This window comes from Alexandromys fortis, unplaced genomic scaffold (genome assembly GCF_014885135.2).
Source record: "Alexandromys fortis isolate MF-2015 unplaced genomic scaffold, M_Fortis_MF-2015_v1.1 scaffold_39, whole genome shotgun sequence".
Classification (NCBI taxonomy): domain Eukaryota; kingdom Metazoa; phylum Chordata; class Mammalia; order Rodentia; family Cricetidae; genus Alexandromys; species Alexandromys fortis.
The window spans coordinates 2,600,538-2,621,390 of record NW_026067918.1 but is presented as its reverse complement, the minus strand read 5'-3'; the positions used below and the strand labels follow the sequence as shown (position 1 = coordinate 2,621,390).

At 47.7% G+C, this 20,853-nt stretch overlaps 1 protein-coding gene across 1 annotated transcript in view; it reads left to right on the top strand.

Moving 5' to 3' along the window:
• Nucleotides 1–20,853, top strand: part of Cyfip1 (cytoplasmic FMR1 interacting protein 1) — a 76,609-nt gene that overhangs the window by 12,261 nt on the left and 43,495 nt on the right. The window contains 7 exon segments of the mRNA XM_050140430.1: nucleotides 13,461–13,578; nucleotides 13,663–13,752; nucleotides 15,340–15,417; nucleotides 15,514–15,615; nucleotides 17,313–17,494; nucleotides 20,199–20,295; nucleotides 20,389–20,517. Coding sequence (XP_049996387.1) covers nucleotides 13,462–13,578; nucleotides 13,663–13,752; nucleotides 15,340–15,417; nucleotides 15,514–15,615; nucleotides 17,313–17,494; nucleotides 20,199–20,295; nucleotides 20,389–20,517 — 795 coding nt within the window. The 5' untranslated portion in view covers nucleotide 13,461.

Here is a 20,853-nt window from a genome sequence, read left to right as displayed (position 1 = left end):
TCTCTTTACCCTGACTGCCCCGCTCACAGAGATCCTCCCGCCTCTGCCTCTCAGGTGCTGAGATTAAAGTCCTGCCACCATGCCTGGTTTATAAATTAAGGTTTGTGATCCGGTTTGAACTGCTTTCGTACAGAGTGACGGCAAGGACGTGATCTCGTTCTGCTGCAGGTGGCTATCCAGTTTGGCCAGCATCGTTTATTGAAAAGTTGCCTAGAAAATTCTCATCATCCGTTTATTGAACTTTATGCAGAACAAATACTATTTCTACATCATTAATTCTGTGGGATTACTCATTGGCTTCCAACACTGTCTCTCATGAGGGTTTTTTTTTTTTAATTTTATTTTTTATTTTATTTTTGGCTTCTGGTAGTGACATCAGCAGTTTGTTGAGTCCTGGACTATTAGAAACTACTTCTTTCCCGGGGCTGGGGCTGGCAGCTCCTTGGTGAATTTAGAAGTAAAAGAGGAAACTCGAGAGTGAAAGACCGACAAGTCTGGCGTGCTGAAACTTAGGACCTCGCAGTGGCTGCTCACTTCAGTCTCCTGCCGCTCCTACCCCTTCGAGGAAACACAAGAGAAGACAGGTTTCCAACAAGTAAGTGAAATGGAAGCGCGCAGAGCTGGACTGGAAACACGCTCGCAGCTGGTCTGTCGACGCGGAAGTCTAGCGAATGACTTCAGGAATTGGTGAAGAAGGTTCAAAGCAAAGAAGAAGCAACCCATGCCTGCTGGACGTGAAGGGGGTGGCGGGGTGGGGGAAGAGAAGCAAAAACTGGCTGCTGTATAGGAGTGCGCTCAGTCAGAGCCTAAGAGAAATCTAAGAGAAATGCAAATTATAAGCAAATTAAAGGGCCCTTATTGTGAGCAGGAGTTTAGCTGCCTTTTTTTTTTTTTTTTTTTTTGACAAAGTAGTTTTAATTCCTTGGATAAAGACCAAGTATTGGAATTGTTGGGTCTTACGGTAGACCTATTTTTAGTTTTTTTTTTTTTTTTGGAACCTCTGTACTTTCCCATAGCGACTGTACCAGCTCACTCCATCTCCTGATGCTCCCATCTCTCATCCTCACCAGCATTTTTTTTTTTTTTTTTTGGTTTTTTGAGACAGGGTTTCTCTGTGGTTTTGGAGCCTGTCCTGGAACTAGCTCTGTAGACCAGGCTGGTCTCTAACTCACAGAGATCCGCCTGCCTCTGCCTCCCGAGTGCTGGGATTAAAGGCGTGCACCACCACCGCCCGGCACCAGCACTTTTTCTAATAATGGTCATTCCCATCAGGAAGAGGAGATTCCCTCATTGTGGTTCTGGTTCATATTTCCCTGATGATTCGGGAAGTAATTAGCGTCGCATCTTTTGAGAGATGCCCATTTGTCTTTTTTGAAATGTCCTGTGTCTATTTGAGAATGGGATTCTTTGCTTTTTCTGTTGTCACATTGCTTGAGTCCCTTGTGTTCTCTGTGTTAGCCGCTTGTCGGGCACATTGTGGGTGTTTTCTTCCATCAAACGCTGTTCCTCTTACTAAGCCGTAAGCGTGCCTCTGATCTGTGTCTGCCTTGGCCGTGAGGGTACCCCTAACCTGGATTCACCTTCTGCTCCGAATCACATGACGTCAGAATCCTTCCTATGCTGGGTCACAAACGGCCTGAAAATACAGGCCACAGCTGAGGCTTTCCCCGCAGGCGTTCTCTTTCTTAGGAGTCCTCTGTGTGCAGGTATGGCGACGGTGACTTCATGAGCTTTGTGTAGGAGGTCCTCTCCGCATTTGTCCTGGTAGATGGCTAAATATCTGGACACGGTTATTCTGAAGGCTGTGGGGAGCCAGCTGGGCGGTTAGGATTATGATTGACCTAAACCACCACAACAACACAGCAAAGCCCTCTTCCTCTGGGTCCCTTCCTCTGTCCTCTTGTTGAGGCGAGCGAGGTGCACAGTGGCAGCCGTAGAGTGCCATCTCCGGGACGGTCCCTTGTGAGCTACCGTTGACACCTAAGGATACAGGCCTCTGTGCTCTGGGCGGTCTGTGGAATATCTCACTGCCTATAAGGTGAAGACGATGGGGCTGATAGACATTTTCAACCCAGCCAGTGTGAGGGCAGGAACCTTGGTAGAGATTTGGGAATAGGGTGTGGAGTAGGCGGGTGTGCCAGATCCTCTTAGTGGGCCACAGACAGGTTATTGATGATCTCAGGGGACCCTGGGGGAGTGCTCACCCAGGACCGTGGAGGACCGAGATTCCTTGTGGCCGTGCCTAGGGAAAAGAGGCTGGCTGAGGACTTAAGAGGCTAGGCTGTCTGATAAGACTCAGCTCTTCTGGGTAAGAGGAAGGACGGGACGAGAGGAAAGATCGTCTACAGGTGGTGTGACCCCTGAGGGAGATGAGTTCTTTGGTTTGTTTTCTAGTCGTACGCTGACCTTCATAAGCAAAAGCAATTTGGGAGGAAGAGAACGGTAATTTGACTTTCATCTCCTGTTACATTCTATCATTGGGGGCAGTCAGGGCAAGAACTCAAGGTAGGAAGGAATATGGAAGCGGGAACTGAAGCAAAAGCCAGAGAGGAATGCTTGCTCCCCATGGCTTGCTCAGCGTACCTTCTTTTCTTTTAGTTTTGAGACAGACGTAACCCTGGCTGTCCTGGAACTCACTCTGTAGTCTAGGCTGGCCTTGAATTCACAGAGGTCCACTACCATTCAGGACCACCTGCCCAGGCGTGGTACCCAGTCATGGGGATGTACCCTTCCACACCGGTCATTAATTCAGAAAATGCCTGGCAGACTTGCCTCCAGGCAGTCTGATGGAGGCGTCTTCTCAATTAAGGTTCCTCTTTCCAGATGACTCCAGCTTGTGTCGAGTTGACAGAAAGTTAACCAGGACCCGAATCAAATAGTTGCTCTGTCTCAAAACCTGGAGTTTTGCTTGCTGCTTCATAGGAACTGTGAGGATAGCAAGGGAGGCGGGGACCAGGGAGTATTGATCGTGTGTAGGATGGAATCCTTAGCTGTCCTTCAGGAGCTTGCGGATACACACAGGCTGTTAGTGGTGGCAGCAACAGGCAGTTCCTTTCCTTCCGAGAAGCAGAGAGCTGGGGAAGTCATAACTTCCAGCCGCAGTGATGAGCACCCGGGGGTAATTTGTTAGCTCTCCAGGAGGTTCCAGGGGCACGAGTGTACCTCTGCCCTTCTGAGGGAGCAGCTGCACTGTCCTTGTGTCTGAGCGTGAGTGCCCAGGCTGCCACAGGCAGGTTATGGAGATGGTCCGCGGGTGAAAGGGAGCCTTGGGAACCCACGCTGGTGCAGGAGTTGCTCGCCCGGTGGCTGGAGCTGTCTGCTTGGTGCCTCAAGGCTCTGCTTCGGTTTCTTTCACTGAAGACTACCCAGCAGTCTATTCTGGACCCCGGCAGCTCCCTGTCTGTGGTGTGGCTGTCCTCCTAAGCATCAGAGACAACCGTGGGAGGAACGGTCCACGTGTTAGAATAAGATGAGCTGGATGTATTTTCTTCTTTTGTCTCTTCCGTGTGCTGTGTTATAGATAAAGGGATGTCACAATCAGAAGGAAACATTCCGTAGTGAGTAGTTCATGCAGTGTCTGGGAATCTCACACTGTGGAGGAAAGACCAGGCCCCGACAGGGAGACTTGTGCCAATGATCCAGGCATCTGTCAAATTGGTCAGCGCTGGAGTTTCGCTAGTGTTTTCTTTCTGAGATCACTGGGCACAATGGGAACTGTAGAGACACAGCTTTGGAACCCCACTATGGCAGGACAAAAAGGATACCAGTGGAGGAGCCAAAGATGACCCTGGACTGTTTGTTACAAGAGAATTAACTCTATCCTATAGAATATATGCCCCCCCGTCCCGTGTCGTGTACCCCCCATCCCGTCCCCCCATCCCTCCCCTGTCCTCCCACCCCTGCTTTTTTGGTTTTTCAAGACAGGGTTTCTCTTTGTAGCCTTGACTGTTCTGGATCTTTGAAGACCAGGATGGACTTGAACTCACAGAGATCTGGCCTACCTCTGCCTCCCAAGTGCTGGGATTAAAGATGTGTGCCACCACCGCCTGGCTTTTTCTCTTTTCATAAACAGTCCTTTTTGTCTATAAAGTAGACAGAGGCAGGGCTCGGGAGATGGCTCCGTAGGTAAAAGTGCTCGCTCTGTAAGCCTGGTGAGTTCCCTGGGACTGTGTCAAAAGCCGGATGTGGAGCAGGGCTAGGTGTGAGCAAGTCAATCCTCCTTGCAGATGGGAGGCGAGGTAGAGGTGGAGGCAGGAGACTCAGCTGGACTCCCGTGAGCCCTGTTAGCACAGCAATGCAGAGACAGCTTCAACAAAGGGGACTGAGAATGCACTCTGGAAAGCTGTTTTCTGATTTCCACATTCCTCCCTCTCTGTCTGTCTGTCTGTTTGTCTGTCTCACTCTGTCTCTTGTTTTCTGATTTCCACATCTCCTCCCTCCCTCCCCCCCCTCTCTTTCACACACACACACACACACACACACACACACAATGAATGAATGAATGAATGAATGAATGAATGAAAGAAATAGACAAGAGATTTGTATTTGTTGCTGTGGTGAGCATGCCGGAATCCCATAGGACATGGATTGGGCAGCACGCCTGTGGCAGAGAAAGCTATTGAAGATACAGGCCGGAGAGGGAAGCGATGAGAACGATGCATTCCGCAGTTAACATAAAAGGAAGAATGGCCATCTGGAGTGACCCAGACTGCTTCGTGCCCAGGCATGAGCATGGGGCAGGAGTACCAGGTGGCATAGAGACCACTGGGTCGTGGGAGGGGCTGGAGGGGCTGCCAGCTGAGGATGGGTACCCTGGAAGATTGAGTTGTTGTTGTTGAAACTGTTCTTTTGAGCTTGTTTGGAGTTGCTGCTTTTGAAATGTGGAACTTTTGTGTTCTAAAAGGGAATTCCTCCTTTTGCAGAGCTGGGCTAGGGTATGTTGTTTGGCTTTTTAAAGGCGTGTTTGTTTTGTCTTATGTATATGAGCGTTGTCTGTGCGCGTGTGTGCACGTGCATGCATGTGTGCTTGCTCTGCGTGCGTGCGTGTTTGTGTGTATGTGTGTTTGCGTGCCATGCCTTCTGAGACCAGAGGAGGGCGTTAGATCCTCTGAGTCTGAAGTTGTAGTCATCATGAGTTCTTGTGTGGGTGCTGGAAACTGAACCTGGGTGGGTCCTCTGCAAGGGCAGCAAGTGCTCTGAGCCACAGAGCCATTTTTCCAATTCCTTTGTTTGCTCGTTTGCTTTCCGTTTATTGTTTTGAGACTTCTTATAGCGCTGGCTGGCCTGGAAGTTGAACTCAGAGAGATCTGCCTGCCTCTGCTTCCTGAGTGCTGGGTTAAAGACGTGTGCCTCCACACTTGCATGGATAGTCTTTAGGTAGAAGCATCTTGCCCACTTTAGCATAGCATAGCAGTTACCTCTGTGATAAAAGTGGCAGCCAGCGGCCCTTGCTTAGTTGATTTAGTGTGGGGTTTAGCCATTGTAGCACATGGGAGGAAACGGAGCAGCTCGGAAAGACGTAGCACAGATTTCTGATGCCTGTGAGCAGGGTGTACAGAAACATTGGGATTTCTGCTTTCTGGAGGGCTGTCGTTTGCGCGTAAAAGAGGAAGAAAAATCAGCTGATACCTTGTTTCTTTTGGCAGAAATGTCATCGTTTCTCTTCGCTCGTGTGCCATAGTTAGGCAAGCAAACTACTTAGTTTTGTTTCGTAAACTGTCTCACGAAGTACCAGGTTACATCAGAGCGTACAAACTTAATTTGATTTGTTGATCTCCCTCTCCGTTTCTCCCCGCCCCCCCCCCATCTCTCTGCCTGACTTCCTGGTAGTTTTCTCTCTGACTCCATGTCTGCTGTGTCCTGTTGGCCTCCCTACTTCCTCATTTGCACCTCTTTTCCCTTCCCCTTTCCCCTTCCTGTGGTCTCTGTCTAGTCTCATAGCCTGTCCCCATACTCAGACCCACATACGTGCATAGATAGCCTTTTTATTTATTTATTTAAAGTTATGAGTGCTTCATTTGCATGAACGACTTTAAGTCAGAGGGCACCAGATCTCATTACAGATGCTATTGAGCCACCGTGTGGTTGCTGGGAATTGAACTCAGGACCTCTGGAGGAGCGGCCAGTTCTCTTAACCACTGAGCCATCTCTCCAGCCCAGATAGCCTTTTTAAAAGATGTATTTTCATTTTATGTGTATGAGCATTTTGCCTGCGTATATACAGGTACATCACATCCGTACAGTGCCCTCCAATGCCAGAAGGACCTGACATGGTCTACAATGCTTGTCTGGCCACCCTTAGAAATGATGTCTTTGATTTTCTCCTGGGGTTGCTGTCCCGACTGAGGATATATCTGGGCTCACTGTTTCCTCTAGTCTCCTAGCGCTGTCTCGGAAAACAGGTTGAACCTCAGTCTTGCTGTTCTGATTTTCACTCTTTTTGTGCAGTTTCAGCCCAGGAGTTTTTGTTTTTCAATTTTTGAGACTGTCTTGCTGAGTCCCACGGGCTGGCTTTGGAATGACTCCATAGCCCAGACAGGGCTTGAACTCTTGCTTCTACTGCTGCAGCCTCCTCCGTAGCCTGCACTACAGGTCTGTGCCATGAGGCTGAACCTCAGTAGTCCTTTCGTGAGCCTGGAGTTGTTGAAGGACAGCTTGTCTAAACACAAGAGCGTCTGTGTTCTCAGCTGTCTGCCTCAGGTTGCCCAGATACAGGGAAAATGATCAAGTCATCATCATTTGGTAAAAAAACATGAGTTTAGTTATTCAATGTTCTTTGTTTCAAAATGTAGTTAACTGGTAAGTTTTTGCAAAAGTCGCTTCATTGTTTTCTTGGGTACTGACGTGATGGAGCATGGCATGCAGCGACAGGGCTGAACGGAACTGTCTGAGGGTGCGTTTCATAGGTTAGGGCCTGGCTTGTGTTTACCCGCCAGGCCTGCCTCGCTTCAGCATCCACGAGAAGGGCCAGGGTGAAGGAGAGCGGCTGGACTGGGCCAGTTTGGGCTGCTAACTCTGGCCTTGACCCCACAAGTCCAGTTGCTCAGCCCTAAACAGACATACATTATCTAGCTTGGATCAGTGTGTGTGTGTGTGTGTGTGTGTGTGTGTGTGTGTGTGTGTGTGTGCCTGTGACTATGCCGCTCTATGCCCAGGGGACCTCTGAGAGCATCATTCTGCTTCTCTTATCAGAATGCTGGGATGACCCCACCAGGGGAGTGGCTATGATCAGGATGCTGGGATGACCCCACCATGGGAGTGGCTATGATCAGGATGCTGGGATGACCCCACCATGGGAGTGGCATGTGAGAACATGTGACACCTCCAGCCTGATGAATACTTACTTTCTGTGGGCACACTGAGAAACTCAGCCTCCTTTCTACCCATGATACCCTGGTGCCTGGTGCCCTCTGATGCTCACCTGTGGTCCCTTCATCAGGCAGTGAAGCAGTTCACACGCGGTGTGCGGCTCCAAACTCAAATGGCACTGGACCTCTCATCGAATGGTAGCAGCTTGCTCTATGGAAATTACCATTTAGCCTGGCAGAGCAGGTGTCTCCCGGGCCGTGGATACTTGGTGATGAACGCTGAAAATCTCTTGAAAAGATATTTAGAACAGGTTTGTAACATAAAAGAAGTGATGACTTTTAAGACATCAGGTCCAATTCCACATGTAAGGTCGTTTTGTAACTCAGGAGGTGTAGGATTTGGAAGCAAAGGTGAACGTTGAATTCTGCTGCCGATAGAATGCAGCCCAAGAAACGGAGTGCCCTCGGTACCGCTTAATCATCTAAACCACAGAAGCGTGTGCTGTTCCTGGGTGACTTCAAGGCCCGAGGAGGCAAGAGCGCCTATAGCTTAGACAAGTGGAACGCCGGGCCTTACAGGTCACGCGTGGGCAGGTGGTTGCGTGCTGTATATGGCAGCATGTCTTTTCTGGATGGAGCATGCATTTTCCTAACTATCAAGATACGATTGCATGTTCTTTTCTACCTGACAGCCCAGGGGCATCTGGATCCTACCTGGGTGCTTCTCTGCGTGTGTTTGTTGAGGATGGTCCTACAGATACCACAGATCAGTGGGAACTCACCTCCTCAGCTTCTGGAGGCTACAGGTCAGGGATCAAGGCAGCAGGAGGGGTGGAGTTTTCATTTCAGGCCTTTGACGCTGACTTCCAGGTGGTCTCCTTCTTGCACTGTTAAAACATGGCCTTTACTGTTTTATTGAAGACACAGTGACAGCACCAATCAGATGGCCACAGACTAGAGAGAGGGGACGGGGTTCTCGAGAAGTGCGACCTGCTTCGGATCTAGGTCCAGTGTATGGTACGGTTTCTCCCATAGCCCGCATCCACGTGTCCAGGAATCAAGGGATGGAAAGGGGAGTAGATCCACTCACTATGATCCCTAGTGGTCCACTGGGGATGCATCCTGTTCCGTGATCTTAAGTTCTGCTGGTCTAGAAGTTTTCTTTCCAGAAGAGGGAGTGTTCCTGCCTGGAACCACAGCAAACATCCCATTGAACTGGAATGGTCTTCTGACGCCCTTCAGGCCAGCGGACTAAGAAAGGAATAGTGGTATTCGGAGGGGTGGATTGATCCGGATTACCAAGGGGAAATTGGATTGCTTCTCCACAATGACTTTAAGAAAGATGCTGTCTGGAATGCAGGGGATTCTTTAGGTCATCTCTTGACGCTACCATGTCCCGTGATTATAGTCAATGGGAAACTCCAACGTCCTAATCCAGGCAGGGCGACAGTGGGCACAGACGCTTGAAGAGTGAAACTATGGGTCGTTTCTGCAGGAAAAGAGCCAAGAGCAGCCGAGAGTGGAGGAAATAAAGAATGGGTAGTAAAGGAAGGGAACTATAAACCGCAGCAAAAGACCACGTGACCAGGTTTTAGAAAGAGGATTATAATTGACGTGAGTATTTTGTTAAGAATGTGTTTGTACAGTTACTTGTGTTTTCTTTTCTCTACTTCTTTATCATGTAACATCAGTTAAGAGACTATCAGTGGCTATCATTTAAGTTTGAGATACAGAAAAATATCCCTCAAGGGACATGGCTACCTATTCTAGATTTCTAAAGTGTTTGCCGTTGTACAAGGGATAGTTATATCATGTTAGGGATAATTATGACCTGGTTACTGATTTCATTTGGAAATGAAGCATGACGTAAGGGGATGTGATTGTCTGTCAGACTGACAAGGGGTGGAGTTGTGATGACAATTCTTTTTTGTCAACTTGACTGCGTCTGGGATGAACTAAAACCGAAGCAGCTGAGCACACCGATGACGGGTTTTTTCTTAATTAAATCAGTTGAAGTGGTATGACCCACTTCTAATCCAGATCTTTGAGAAGGGAAGATTTAGCTTTAATCTGGGCCACGTTTTCTGCTGTATAAAGACTGTGGAAGAAGGAAGCTGGCTCTCTCGGAAGGACACGAGAGAGACAGTTTCTAAGAGTTAGGGGAAAATAGACAGGTCAAGCAAGGTGGAGGTCTCAGCAGCTGCTGGGAGGAGGGGACTCATCAGAGCCCGAGAGCAAGCTATACTTTCTGAAGTAAGTAAGGTCAGGAAAGCAGACAAGCTCAGCCCTGGAGACCTGAGATCACATACTTGATGGCTCAGAGTGGGCGGGGCCGCGGGGCGGGGAGGAAGAGTCATTCAGAGAGCATGAGAATGCCCAGAGCAGTCTGCAGACTGGAGTAATATGGCCAGTGTTCCTAGATGGGAGATTGTGGGAACAGAGAAAGTTCTGCTTCAGGCAGGCTTAGCAGTCAGGGTCTGTAGGTATTAAAGATCGGGCTTCTGGGCTAATCCGGATGTGTGCCATTGATAGGCTTTAAAACAAATCGTGTAAGAATAGATTTTTAAAAAGAAAAAAAAAGTCTGCGAAATATGCATTCTTTGCCAGGAAGAGACAGCTTTTCCTTGATGGGCCTCCGCCTTTTCGAAGGGCACTTGCAGCTTTGAAGAGGGGCAGGCATCTGGGAGCTCTTGCATATTGTTTCCAACTCTAAGGAGGAGTGGTTGTGATATTTACTCCTTTCTTGATATTGGTGTGTTGCCAGGGAGACAGGCTGCTGCCCAGCCTGCTACTAACAGCCCCGCTGTCAGTCTCTGGTTTGGAGTTGTTCATTTTCTGGGTTCTCTTCCCAGTTCTTCTGCCCATTTTTGCTGTGGAGTTTGAAATGTGTAGGCTAGCTGCAGACAGAGTTAGGATCATTCTAGTGTTGGGGTATTGCTCCTTCCTTTATAATGCAGAGTCACCGTTTAGCCGCAGTAATGTCCTTTTCTGAAGGCTAGTGCCCAGAGCCACCCCACTTCCATTTGACTAGTTCTTACTGGTTTTCTTCTTCCGGTTCTACATTCACTTAGCAGATCCGTGTAATCATGTTTGTAGTTTTTTTAGATTATCTATAGTTACGTAATTATTGATGTGTTTAGGTTTAGATCTCGCCTTTGTTGTTGTTACTGTGATGGTGGAGATGGGTGTGGATGAGGATGATGTCAGGGTCTCTCTAGGTAGCCTTCACAGGCTTGGTTCTTCACTAGGGAGACCAGGCTGACCTCACACTCTCAGAGATCCACCTCCCTGTGCCTCTCGCATGATGGGATTAAAAGTGTGCCCCACCACATCTGGCTACATCCTCTCTTTCGTTCTTTGATTCTTTACTCTCTCGGCTTTGTGTGGTTGCTTAGTTTGTTTTGGTGCTGAGTTGAGCTCAGGGCTTTAAGTGTACTAAGCTACACTGTCGGCCTGTTTCTGCCTCCTGTTAGACTTTGAACATTTTGTAGTATTCCACTTTAATTTATCCCAAATTGTGCATATTGGATAGTTATTTCCGCTCTCCCCCACTGTCTCTTTTGGGTTGGTGACAGTGGTGATGTTGGCTGGGTGGTAAGCCCAGGACTTTGTGCATTGTGCATTTAAGGGAAACAGTCTACCACCAAGCGAAATCACAAGTCTGATAGTTTTTCACACTGATTAGTCTTCTTTTAGTGGTTGTAAAAACTACCAAGTGCATGCCTGTGAACTCTTTGTAGACTGTTAGAGCTAGCATTTTTTCCTACTCTCACAGAATATGGAAATCTTACCACCATATAGTCTTGCTTTTCCCCTGTTAGAGTTCCCTTTTGTGTCTTCTTAATCTCACTAAAAGAATTGAAAAGTAGACTGAGAAGGACACTTGAGAACCATTTTATTCCAGCGAAAGAGCAACAGGGCAGGCAAGCTGTAAATCTCGGCAGTTGACAGGGAGAGGGAGATGAAGAAAGGCTTTTAGGTTAGAGTCGGCGTATGGATGTATATAAACACGCTGTTAAAGAAAACAGCTATTGCCCAAAGACGAGATAGACCGGAGGAAGGGTTGTACAACTTGGGAAAATGGGCAGCCTTAGCAGAGAAGGTCTGAAGAAGGGTTTTATAAGGACCTTAGCCCGTGAGTTCCAGGACAGGCTCCAAGGCTACCCAGACAAACCCTGTCTCGAAAAAACAAAAAAAGATTTGTTTATTCTGTGTATCCCTACATGCCGGAAAGAAGAGGACACCATATCTCATTGTAGATGGTTGTGAGCCACCATAGAGTTGCTGGGAGTTGAACTCAGTACCTCTGGAAGAGCAGCCAGTGCTCTTAACCTCTGAGCCATCTCTCCAGCCCTTTGACTATCCTTTTTAGCCTATAGATCCTCATTGACTTTGGTTTGGTTTTCAAGTATGGTTTTTGAATACCTAAAACCTTAATTACCTTAATTATCGACAGTGGATCGATGGGGTCCATCTTTAATTGTGTCAAGCCTGTGTGTTTGATTATCTAACACTCCCTGAATGTTACAGTTATTTTATATAGCTTATATAATCCCATAAATACTGCATATTTATATGGGCTACTGCTTATTGCTAATATATGACTTAACCATATGCAGACCCTACGTTTGATCTTCGGCACCAATATAAATAAGTACATACCACAATTTATATAACTGCCGTTTATATAGACCCGATATTATAGTAGACTGAGTGGCTATCAGGCCCTAGAGTAACAGAGAGGATCGGTAGGCAGCGAATCAATTATCTTCAGACAGAATTGGTAACCGTAGTGTAGCGAGCATACTGGACGATGGCAGCTGGCTGCTGAGTGGCTGGAGTGCTGGTTGTGGTGAAGGCTGGGGTGCTCTTCGCTTGGGGGTAACACTTAGTACGGTTATACTGAGTTTCTTTGTGTGCCGTTCCCTGCCGTGTGATTTGTACCGTGTGAAGGAGTAAACTCCACTTTTGTCTACGCACAGCTCTGAGGGGTCAGGCTTGGCCACTGTGCACACAGTTCCCAGTCATGCCAATTGGGGCTGTTCGCCTAAGAGCGGTCCTGGATGGTCAAGGTTTGTTAGTTCATGATCTAAGGCCTAGGTCACAAAGTATGGGCCGGAACTCTGCGGGCTCAGGTCACAGCAGTCTACTGTTAGCAATCTGGGTTAGCAATTAGCTTTTTATGTTCCGAATAACTCGAACGGAAACTGGGTGCAGCTTTGTGGACTCTCCCTCACCACCAGGGCTTGGGACTTGCTGGGTCTCTGGAACTTCTGTTTCCAGTTTTTCATCTTGGGATAGAACTCTGACCCTTGAGAAGGCTCACAGGCAGCATGCTATGGTCTGTGGGTCTTTATTTTCCTTGCTGCCATTTTGTTCAGAGGCTTCCTTTGAGTTCTTCCTTGGCCTTGTTTGCTGTCACTTCCTTCTTAGAACATAACCCGTCCTGTGGCTCTAATAGGGACACAATCCCAAGTCTTCCTGTCTCCCCTCCAGGATGGTGGACTGTCTTTCTACCCCACCACCCATCTTGCTAGGGTCAGAAGCCATTCGATGGGAGACAGCTGTGTGCTGCCTCTGCGTCTTGTAGCTGGTGTGGATGTGTGTTTTATGCCTGCACTTCTCTGCCTCTCTGTTCCAGCTTTGGGGTTGATGCTTTTCTCTCGAGCACACCATTGCTCTAGTACAGTCCCTGCGATTCCAGCCGGTTGTAGCTACACTGCTGGTGGCCAAGGGCAGTCCTCTCATCCTCACATATTTGGAATAACTGTGCAGGAGATGCTGCCCTCTTCCCGCCATGTGAGGGGTTAACACACCCTCTGTGGGGCCCTAAGCACCAGCAGCTAGGATAGGAGCGACAATGTGGAAAGGGTAAAGGGAGACGGCAAGTGTGGTAGGAACCGTAGGAACCGGTACTTTCTGCCACAGGATACTCTATAGAGGTCAGGAGAGCTTTCCCAATAAGCCTGGAGGAAGGAAAGGACTCTCATGGACTTGCAGTTCCTATGCCCCCATCCTGTGGGTGTCTCCAGTGCCCTTGCAAGAAGGGGGTGAGGGGAAACTAGAAGCCACCTAAGTCCCATCAGAAGGCCTGCTGTATATTCCGGACTGCATCTTCCCTCACAGCCGGCTCTGTACTTTGTTCTATTACAGTATGGCTGCCCAAGTGACACTAGAAGATGCGCTGTCCAACGTGGACCTCCTGGAGGAGCTGCCTCTGCCTGACCAGCAGCCCTGCATCGAGCCTCCACCTTCCTCCCTGCTCTATCAGGTAGGTTCCGTTCTGAGAAGACGGAACACGGCTGGCCGCTCTGACCTCAGCCTGACGACTTTGTTCTGCTTCCCTCCCCTGCAGCCCAACTTCAACACCAACTTTGAAGACAGAAATGCATTTGTCACGGGCATTGCAAGATACATTGAACAAGCGACTGTCCACTCTAGCATGGTAATGTTGTCCATTTCTCTGTTTCTGTCTAGCAGGTGTCACGTTTAAGCAACAAATGAATTACATGTTTTCCTGATAGACCAGGTAGAGGAAAAGAGATGGAAATGTCTTACAGTCTTAAGAAAGTTCTTGCTTTTATTATAAAAAAAACAGTCTATAGTTTTGTTTTTTATAAAGATTTATTTATCGTGTTCTGCCTGCATGTATGCCTGCAAACCAGAAGACGGCACCATTTCTCATTATAGATGGTTGGGATCCACCATGTGGTTGTTGGGAATTGAACTCACGACCTCTGGAAGAGCAGCCAGTGCTCTTAACCTCTGAGCCACCTCTTCAGCCCAGCCCAGAGAAAGTCTTTGCCAGCATTGCAAGGGTTCCCTTGGTTGGTGCTCTTTCTCTCTCCATTTCTCCATGCCTGGACTTTCGTGTGTCAGGTGTACACTCATATGAGACTTGGGTTTTCTAAATGAATCCTGTCATTGTAATTATGTATTTTAATGATCTTGTGAACATTTTTATCTCATGAAATGCACCAGAGAAAAATGCCTTCAATGTCTGTAATAGCCCGTTCTGTAAATGTCCTCCGTTAACTCTTTGTGTACATTTACTCAGTTTCCCCTGTTGTGTAATAAAGAATGCTGTGATGAACATCTTCCTAAATATTTGTAGGAATGATGTTATAAGATGAAAGGTTGTATTTTTGTTTGCTTGTTTGTTTGTTTGTTTGTTTGAGTCAGGGTTTCTCTGTGTAGGCCTGACTGCCCTGGAGCTCCCTCTGCAGACCAGGCTGGGAAAAGCAAGTTCTTTTGATGCCTTTTAAGTCATTGCCAGAATTCTAGTCACATTTTAAAGAAGATTTATGGGTTTTTACCTTTTCACCATAGCAAATTATCAGGAAGTAATGGGACCGCACACCAAAGCTGTTATTAAAAATGATGGTAGCTTGGGGCTGGAGAGATGGCTCAGTGGTTTAAGAGCACTGGCTGCTCTCCTAGAGGTCCTGAGTTCAATTCCCAGCAACCACATGGTGGCTCACAACCATCTGTAATGAGATCTAGTGCCCTCTTCTGGCCTGCATGTGTACATGCAGGCAGAACACTGTACACTTAATAAATAAGTAGAATTCTTTAAAAATAAGATGATGATAGCTCTCTTCCCGTGGGTACCGTCCCTGGATCTTTGTGCTGTGTGAAGTAGTCTGTCTTTCCTCCCATGTATCCCGGGCTAGCAGCTCTGCTTTTTGGATCCTGCCTAAGCCTGGAAGCTTGGTGTGACCTGGAAAAGAAACTGTGAGGCTGCTGCTATCAGGGATTCTTGCCCTAACTTCAGCTCTACCTTCCAGGCCGTTATTGAGGGCTGCCTGGGGTTGGATGCGCCTCTGTGATGGCTCTCCTCAGAAGTGGCTTACGTTGTCATCCAGAGCCCTTTGCAGCCTGCTGAAGCTGTAGGGATATTTGGTGGGGCTGTTGTGGTTGTCTGCCGTGCACAGTGTATCTCTTGCAAGGGGTGGGCGGAGCCATCAGCCGTTCGCGTCTCCTTGTGTGTTCATCCCCTACTTACACGTGCGTCGTCCCGCGTGTTTTGCAGAACGAGATGCTGGAGGAAGGCCAGGAGTATGCTGTCATGCTCTACACCTGGAGGAGCTGCTCTCGAGCCATCCCTCAGGTGCCTCGCCCTTCCCGGCCATTCCCGACCCCAGCCCTGCGAGGCCCCGCCCCCTCGTGCAGTTCTGCGACTTTGCTTTTGTCTCTTGGCGCTTAGGTGAAGTGCAACGAACAGCCTAATAGAGTTGAGATTTATGAGAAGACGGTGGAAGTCCTTGAACCAGAGGTCACAAAACTGATGAATTTTATGTACTTCCAGGTAAAACACTAAAATAAGTAGAGGAGTTTTTTTTTTTTTGTTTTTGTTTTGTTTTTGTTTGTTTGTTTGTTTTTTGGTTTTTCGAGACAGGGTTTCTCTGTGGTTTTGGAGCCTGTCCTAGAACTAGCTCTTGTAGACCAGGCTGGTCTCGAACTCACAGAGATCCGCCTGTCTCTGCCTCCCAAGTGCTGGGATTAAAGGTGTGCGCCACCACCGCCCGGCCAGTAGAGGGGTTTAATACTAAGGATAGGGACAGTGTAATCTAAAGTAGAACAAACCACATTAGACAGAGGACTAGGGCTTCAACACTCTTCTGAGAAAATTCTTCTTTTGTGTCTCCACCTCTCCTTAGGGTGAAATTTTACCCTGCACAAAGCTTGCTTTCGTCACTTCCAAGTACAGTGTATATCTAGTTTTTCCAACCTTTTTTTTTTTTTTTTTTTTTTTTTTTTTTTTGCCTTTCTGGTACTTCCTACCTGGACCTCCTTTGACCCCTCAGTTACGGGGGTGGGGGGGGTTGCCACATGGAAGAGACTTGCTGACTCTAAAGTGGCCCATTGGAAATGTCTAAACGATTTTTTTAATGTGTTTTTATCTTATGTGCATTTTTATGTGTTTTGCCTACTTGTATGTCTTTAGGGGTGTTGGCCTTGGAACTGGAGTTACAAACAGTTGGGGACTGCTATGTGGTTGCTGGGAATTGAACCCTGGGCCTCTGGAAGAGCAAGCAGTCAGTGTTCCCAACTACTGAGCCATTTCTCCAGCAACCCCCCCATGCATTTTTTTTTCCTCCAAGACAGAGTTTCTCTTTGTAGCCTTGGCTGTCCTGAAACTTTCTCCACAGACCAGGCTGGCCTTGAACTCACGTAGATTGTCCTGCCTCTGCCTCCCAAGTGCTGGGATTAAAGGTGTGTGCCACCACACACCAGCTACAATTTTTCAACTGTAGTTTTCTTTGAATTTTTACTTAATCTTTTTCACTTAGCAAAAAGAAAATCCACTCTGCTTTTCACCTGTCAACGTCAGTATCATAGATGCTTATTGGAGCATTTTCCTCAGGGACTGTAGTTCTTTTCTTGTTGCTCAAACAAAATATCCCAGTGAACCAGTTTAATGGAGAAAGGATTTATTTTAGCCCAATGTTCGAGGGTTCCGTCCATCATAGCAGGGACTTCCAGACAGTAGAAGCTTTGTAACCACTTGGTCACGCCGCTTCCATTATTATGACACAGAGAGAGATAAGAATTCATTCTGTGTCCCGGTTTCTTTCTCCACTTCTGCAGCCCAGGACCTCAGCCAGGCAATGGCATCGCCCACAGGGGTGTGTATGGGTCTTTCTATCTCTGTATAATCAAGGTGATCCATCAGTTTCCCCATAGGCATGCTTGGAAACCCATCTTCCAGGTGATTCTAGGTTCCGTCAGGTTCAGTCAGCGGGATCCGCCCTAGTAGTCTTACCAGAACAATCAGCCAAATTCTTTTACTTTAGTGAGAGCCGCAGCTGCTGAACTGTGAAATAAATAATGATTTCTACAGAGCAAAGGTCTGGACGTTGCTCAGATAAGGGTCTGTCTGTGAGAGGGAAGGTGATCTAGAGCTTAGTGAGGAACAGTAAGTGAGGGCCCGTCCTTGGAGCGCCAGTGGAGATCCCATCAGCGGCTGAGAGGGGTCTTCTGCCTTTCCCTTTCTGTGCTCAGAGAAATGCCATCGAGCGTTTCTGTGGGGAAGTGAGACGCCTGTGTCACGCAGAGAGGAGGAAGGACTTTGTGTCCGAAGCCTACTTGATCACTTTGGGCAAATTCATCAACATGTTTGCCGTGCTGGACGAGCTGAAGAACATGAAGTGCAGCGTGAAGAATGACCACTCTGCGTATAAGAGGTGAGCTCAGGCCTGCAGCGTGTGGTGGGGTCCCAGAGAGGTCCCATCTCAGCCTTGCAAGTAACAGACGCCTGTCTCCTGGGTGCTAAAATCATCCCTTGTGTTGAGAGCAGCTACTTAGCAGTCTTGAGCTTGTGAGTTCGTGCTACCCAGAGTAAGATGCAGGAGTTGCCGACGGCTTTAGCTGTCGTCTCTGGTAGTTTTATACATCTTGAGCAGCCTGGTGCTTTCTGTTGAGCCTCAGGTGTTTATGGGAAAATCCGAGTGCTTAGTAACCATGAGACAATAAATATGTACATCTATCCCTGTTCACGGTGCATAGGGATTGGCCCAGGGAGCATCTCATCCTAGGGAAAGTGTGTTTTTCATCCAAGGATACTTAGCTGCAGTCCTCAGGGTTTCCATCCCCTCGCCGTCCCTTGCACGTCATTGCAGACGTGACGTTGTACAAAGTTGGCCCATGGGAGGTATCCTAGGGTCATACTGCATTTCAGGTCCTCTGGACAGCTCTTCCCTGTGCTGACTTTCTGTTTTTAAGAACAGCAGCCTACAATCTATAGAGAGGCCAGCAGGAGTGTGCTACACAAGTTTTGTTGTTGTTGCTATGACGAAATGTGCCAAGTCTAGATTTAGGGTTAGGTCTTCCGACCTTAAACCATCCAGGTTTAGGCTAGGTCTTCCCACGGCAAATGATCAGTCAAGAAAATCCTCCACGAGCATGCCCAGCTGCTTGGGTGTTACCTGATTCCAGGTGTAGTTGACAATAAGATGAACAAGTGGACTACCCTTTATTCTATGCTCGTTCTCTCTGTCTCTGTCTGTCTGTCTGTTTCTCTCTCTCTCTCTCTCTCTCTCTCTCTCTCTCTCTCTCTCTCTCTCTCTCTCTCATTGACCCCCGTTTCTTTTGTGTCCAGATGGTAGCTTTTGGTTCATATTCTAAGTAAAATGGAAAAAATGACCCACACGATTGTGATGAGTCTTGACTGTAATAGAAACAGTGCCCTTAATTGATTCCTTCCTTGGTTGCCTTAGATCCTACCCTAGCATCAATTGGAATCAATAAGATGAACATATTGAAAGATATGATTTATTATCATATTTATTATTATTGTTTAAACTGCATACAAGTTTTGTTTGTTTGTTTGTTTTTGTCTTGTTTTGTATTTTTGAGACGGATTCTCTATGTAGCCCTGGCTGCCTTGGAACTCCCTCTGTAGACCAGTCTCGCCTTGAACTCACAGAGATCAGCCTGCCTCTGCCTCCCGAATGCTGGGATTAAAGATGTGCGCCACCACCGCACAGCTCAAACTGTCTTATTAATTTTTAAATTTTTTATATTTTAATTAGGGAGTGAGGCTGTTCTGCATTCATCACGTGTTGCTCAGAGTACAGCGTGGCTGCTTGAGTTCTGCCCACTGTTTACATTAGGGTGGACAGGGAGGAAGGAGAATATAAACCTTGGGCTGGAGAGGTGGCGTAGAGGTTAAGAGCACTGACTTCTCTCCCAGAGGTCCTGAGTTCAATTCCCAGCAACCATAGGGTGGCTCACAACCATCTGTAATGAGATCTGGTGTTTTCTTCTGGCCAGCAGCCAGACATGCAGACAGAATACTGTATACATAATAATAAAATCTTTCAAAGAAATATTTAAAATATTGTACTCTTTCTTAGCAGTACACGTTCAAGTTCCTGACAGTCCCTTGCATCGTATCTCACGGCCTGCTCTCTGTTACATGGCCACAGCCAGCAGCTAGGGAGACACATTATCATTTCAGACCGTCCGTGAGGAAGGAAGGAAGTGAATTCAGTATGGATATGACCCTTCCTTGTGTAAACTTAAATATTTAAGATTCTGAGTCGCGTAGGGAGGCCCTGTTGGCAGGTCTGTTACATGGAAAGGCTCCTTGCTCTTTCCCTACATAGACTCACCGTGTGCCTTCAGGGACTTTCCTGTACAGCCCTTTGGTCTCCTGCACACTGTGCAGCTGAATAGATGGCAGTTCAAGGACTCTGCGCTGTTACCGCGCTGGGGGGCTGAGACGGCACTTCGTGGCGGCCCAGAGATGGTTTCTAGAAAGATCTTTAATAATGCGTTTCAGAGCGTTTTGGAGTCAGAATATGCGGAGACTTGCCTCTGACAGGGAGGCTAGGGGTCCTTTGACCCATAAACAAAGGAGGGCATTTACCTGTGTATAGCAGACACCAGAGTAGAGATACCTGTGGACAGTAAGCACAAAAGCTGTATAAGATACGTCTAAGTTGACTAAAGGTTTCCCCAGAGCAGTGGTTCTTAACCTTCCTATGATGCAACCCCTTAATACAGATCCTCATGTTGTTATGACCCCCCCCCCAGCTGTAAAACGATTGTCATGGCTACTTCATAACTGTCATGTTGATACTGTTATAAATCATAGTGCAAATACCTGATACACAGAATATCTGATGTGCAACTCCTCCCCTTGAAAGGGTTGTTTGACCCCCAAGGAGGTCATGACCCACAGGTTTTGAGCCACTGCCCTAGAGTCAAGGTCAGAGATGCTTCAGGAGTCTGAAACCATAATGAGTGTCTGCAACATATTTCTGTAAATACAAATAACTTCAGGTAGAGGAGAGGACTCCTGGTCCCCCTCCTTGCCCCCTCCCCCAAACCCCTCACCTTTAAATCGATTTGTGGATATGTTTTAGAATTGACTTTTCTTTCTAGGGCTGCTCAGTTTTTACGTAAAATGGCAGATCCACAGTCCATCCAGGAGTCCCAGAACTTGTCCATGTTCCTGGCCAACCACAACAAGATCACACAAGTAAGGATGTATTCTCCGCGTGCGCCGCCGACGGCCCGTGTTGCCGCTGCGGCTGGAGCCGGCGGTAGCTTTCTGTGTCCCCTTGTGTTTCAGTCTCTGCAGCAGCAGCTTGAGGTCATCTCTGGCTATGAAGAGCTCCTGGCGGACATCGTGAATCTCTGTGTGGATTACTACGAGAACAGAATGTACTTGACACCCAGTGAAAAGCACATGCTTCTCAAAGTGCGTGGGTGGGTGTGGGAGGGTGGGGTGGCAGCCTTTCTCTCGGGGACAGAGCATGGCTGTACTTGGTCTAGAATCCTTCGCCAGCTTTTCCTTATGCTGAAGCTCTTCTGTGTGTGGATCAGGTCTCTTGACTATGAAATCCTTTGTCCTTTGGTCTGCTGGTCGCCTCAACACACACTTGGTCTGAGGCACTGTCTGTTGAGTACACCTGCTGTCCCAGCTGGTGACACATTCTTGTCAGGAAAGTTCCCCCGAGGTGATGGGGACGGCTGTGACAGTAGAAACGTCATGACTGTGACTGTGCTGGCTGATGAGGGAGCTCTAGTCATGTCC